Source organism: Juglans microcarpa x Juglans regia, chromosome 2S (assembly GCF_004785595.1).
Source record: "Juglans microcarpa x Juglans regia isolate MS1-56 chromosome 2S, Jm3101_v1.0, whole genome shotgun sequence".
In the NCBI taxonomy this organism is placed as follows: domain Eukaryota; kingdom Viridiplantae; phylum Streptophyta; class Magnoliopsida; order Fagales; family Juglandaceae; genus Juglans; species Juglans microcarpa x Juglans regia.
Genome location: NC_054597.1, coordinates 14,420,173 through 14,423,460, shown reverse-complemented (window position 1 = coordinate 14,423,460; position 3,288 = coordinate 14,420,173). Strand labels below are relative to the sequence as shown.

The following is a 3,288-nucleotide window of genomic DNA, read 5'->3' as shown; positions in this document are numbered from 1 at the left end:
TTGGGAGTAGGTCTTGACATACAAATTATTCACTCCAAATTTACTTTAATGGATGACCTAATATTGTCATTAATATCCTCCTTTGAGAGTAGATCTTGACAGACAAGTTGTTCACTCCATTATATCCACATTTACTATGGAGTTTAATGGTTTTTCCATCAAAATTAAGAAAAATCTTATACCTTTGGGCAACCAATTTTTTCCTTAATTTTGGTGCAAACCATTTACCCCATATGGGATAAAAAATTATATATGTATGGCCAACCAAACAATAAAAATCATAAAACCAATAATTGAGAATTTTATAACTAATAGCTATAATTCAAGTCCAAGTAATTCATACATTTATTTGACTTACAAATCAATAAAATTGATAGAAAAAAATAATTAAGAATTTTATAACATATAGCCATAATTCAAGTGCAAATAATTCATATATTTATCTTGCCTACCATAGAATAAGATTCATAAAAAACAATAATTAAGATTGTTATAACTAATAGCCATAATTCATACATTTTTTAAACAATCAAGCACATGCTTTGAGAGAGAAGAGAAAGAAAGAATTATTTTTTGGATTTTTTTTTATTTAGTTTTACTTTCGGACCCTTATTACCATTAATTTCCTTGGACTGGGCCAAAGCCAACAACCCAAACCCTTATGGCATTGTTGAAAACCATACATGCCTCTTGTTTCTTTCTTCTTTAGTACTGAACTGTCGTCGCATGAGATTGTTTTCAATCTTCCTTCGCTCGATGAGGAGAGGCCGGCATGGCATCCCCTGCCTCCTCCCACCGTCGACGCCCACCTCCTTTCTCTGTTCTCCATTTTTTTTTTCTTTTTGATTTTACAAAAACCCATCTCACACTCAGGCCACCAACCAAAGAGGGTCTTCACGGTGGCGACAATGGTTTTCCATCCCTGGGTACCAACAAGGGCACTTTGACCACCTTGGGCCGCCCCCTCCCGTCCCCACTCAGTGGCGCCATCTCATTGTTCTCTCTCTTCAACCCAGTACAAACAAAAGGGGAGAAGAATAAGGTAAACTCAAGTAAAAATCGAAACAGAGGCATGAATATCACTTCGAAGTTCTTCATATGAGAACCTAAAACAGTCACTTAAAATTCTCAAATACAACGTAAATCTATTTCTCAGACCAAAAAGAGGACACTGTGTTTTCAATCAACCAAAACATATTAACAAGCCGAAAGAAACACACAGAAAATAAAATAGGCATTTATTCCATCTTTACGAGATATTTTATTAAGATCATAAAATATCTACAACCTGGCTTTGATACTACATCTTAAATATTTTAACATGAATGAATTTAATGGTCCTCTCCTTGGTGGTTGAGGTTTTCTCTCTAGCATAGAGGAGAGTTTCTTAGGCTAGTCTTGGCTAGCTTGAAGAGGGTGTTATGGAGGAAGAATTGGCAAGGCAGTGGGAGGGGTTAAGTCTCATAGAACAAGAAAGAAATGAGGTGGTTATACCATTTATTACCATGGAAAAGGCAGTGCAACAAGGGCAGTTATGTTTGTTGGCCTTGATTATAGCAGAAAAGGTTGTTAACAAAGAAGCATTCAAGAATACAATGACTAAGATATGGAGGATTGAGAGATGGATCCAATTTTATGAAGTAGGCTTCAACATGTTTCTTATAGAATTCAATAAGGAGGAGGATAGGCAATGTGTGATCAATGGCAGGCCATGGTCTTTTGATAGATGGCTCCTGTGCCTACATGTCTTTGAAGGTAACATGCCTATCAACGAGGGTCAATTCAATAAGAAGGCATTCTGGCTTCAAGTCCATAATATGCCATTTGCTTGCATGACTCAAGAAGTGGGATATTAGATTGGAGGATGTGTGGGGAAGGTGTTGAAAGTTCATGCAGATAGGAGAGGGATTGGCTCAGGGAAGTTTATGAGAATAAGAGTGGAAGTTGACATCACAAAAGCACTTATGAAGGGCACATTTCTAGCTATGGATGGCAAGAAATCTTGGGTTCAGTTTAAATATGAGAGATTGCCTACTTTCTGTCTCAAGTGTGGAGTAATTAAACATCCTCAAAAGACTTGCTCTTATGCATCGAACGAAGTAGGACAACAACTATATAGAGTTTGGTTAAGAGCCCCTACAGCAAAAGATAGTGAAATTAGTCAAAAGAGGTATGATGATGTGGAAAGTCAGCAGGCCAAAGATGATAACCAGTCATGGAAGAATGATGGAGAGGATAGGGATGAAGTCAAAAAAAGGTAATGTTGATTTTTAAGAGAAGATTCAGGATCCTGTTAAAGGAAGTGAGGAATTTTTGGATAGGGTATCTAAGATGGAAGGAATGCAGTTTTTAAGAGAAACTGAAGGTCAAAAACTTGTGTCTAAAAAGGAAGGGGAAGTATATACCCTAAAGGAAGTTGCCATGAATAATTATGTAAAGGAGGGGACGTGTAAGATACTTCCTCAAAAAGGAAAGGAACTGTCACAAGCCAAACATGATCTGGTCAGATTACGCATCACAGCTTGGAAAAGGGTCTTAAGGTTGAATTTGATCTAATGGCTCAGATTATCGCTCTTGATCAATTCCTTACTAATCAATTCAGGTTTTGGAACATTCTAAAAAAGGGCCAACTGGAAAAGAAGAGCTAGGGACAAATGCTTCGTTACTTTAGTTAATGATTCAAGGGAGATATGTGCAGGGACTAAAATAAGCAAAAATAGGAAGTGGACATTAGTCTAATAGAGGGAACTTTAATACAGTGGCAAAGAAATCCAAAATTGAGAACATGAAAATCATGGACTCACACACAGAAGAGATGGTGGTGGCTGGTGCACAGCCCCACCATATGCAATGAGTTGTCTAAGTTGGAACTGCTAAGGGCTTGGGAACCCTCAGACAGTTAATGATCTGCATCGTATGGTGCAAAATAAGATCCCATCCTTTTATTTTCTTGATGGAAATAAAGTGTAAAAAGAATAAGGTAGAACTTGTCAAAAGGAGACTAAAATTTGAAAACAACTTTGTGATTGATTGTAAAGGCCAAATGGAGGGATCACTTTCCTATGGGGATGAGGTAGAGTCTGAAGTGAGCTCATATACACAGAATCATATTTCCCTTCTTGTTAAGGGTGTTAAAGATGGGAAGAATTGGATCCAAACAGGGTTCTATGGAAATCCTAACATACCTAAGAGACAAAAAAGTTGGCAGTTGCTCCAGGCTTTAAAACCTGAGGATTCTAAGGGGTGGTTATGTGTAGGGAATTTCAATGAGATCCTTAATCATGGAGA

At 37.3% G+C, this 3,288-nt stretch overlaps 1 protein-coding gene across 1 annotated transcript; it reads left to right on the top strand.

The window, feature by feature from the left end:
• The first annotated feature begins 1,421 nt into the window (after positions 1–1,421).
• On the top strand, positions 1,422–1,856 carry LOC121253392. The gene has a single exon (XM_041153410.1). It carries the CDS (start codon positions 1,422–1,424, stop codon positions 1,854–1,856), a length of 435 nt encoding a protein of 144 aa, XP_041009344.1.
• Positions 1,857–3,288: the final 1,432 nt, after the last annotated feature.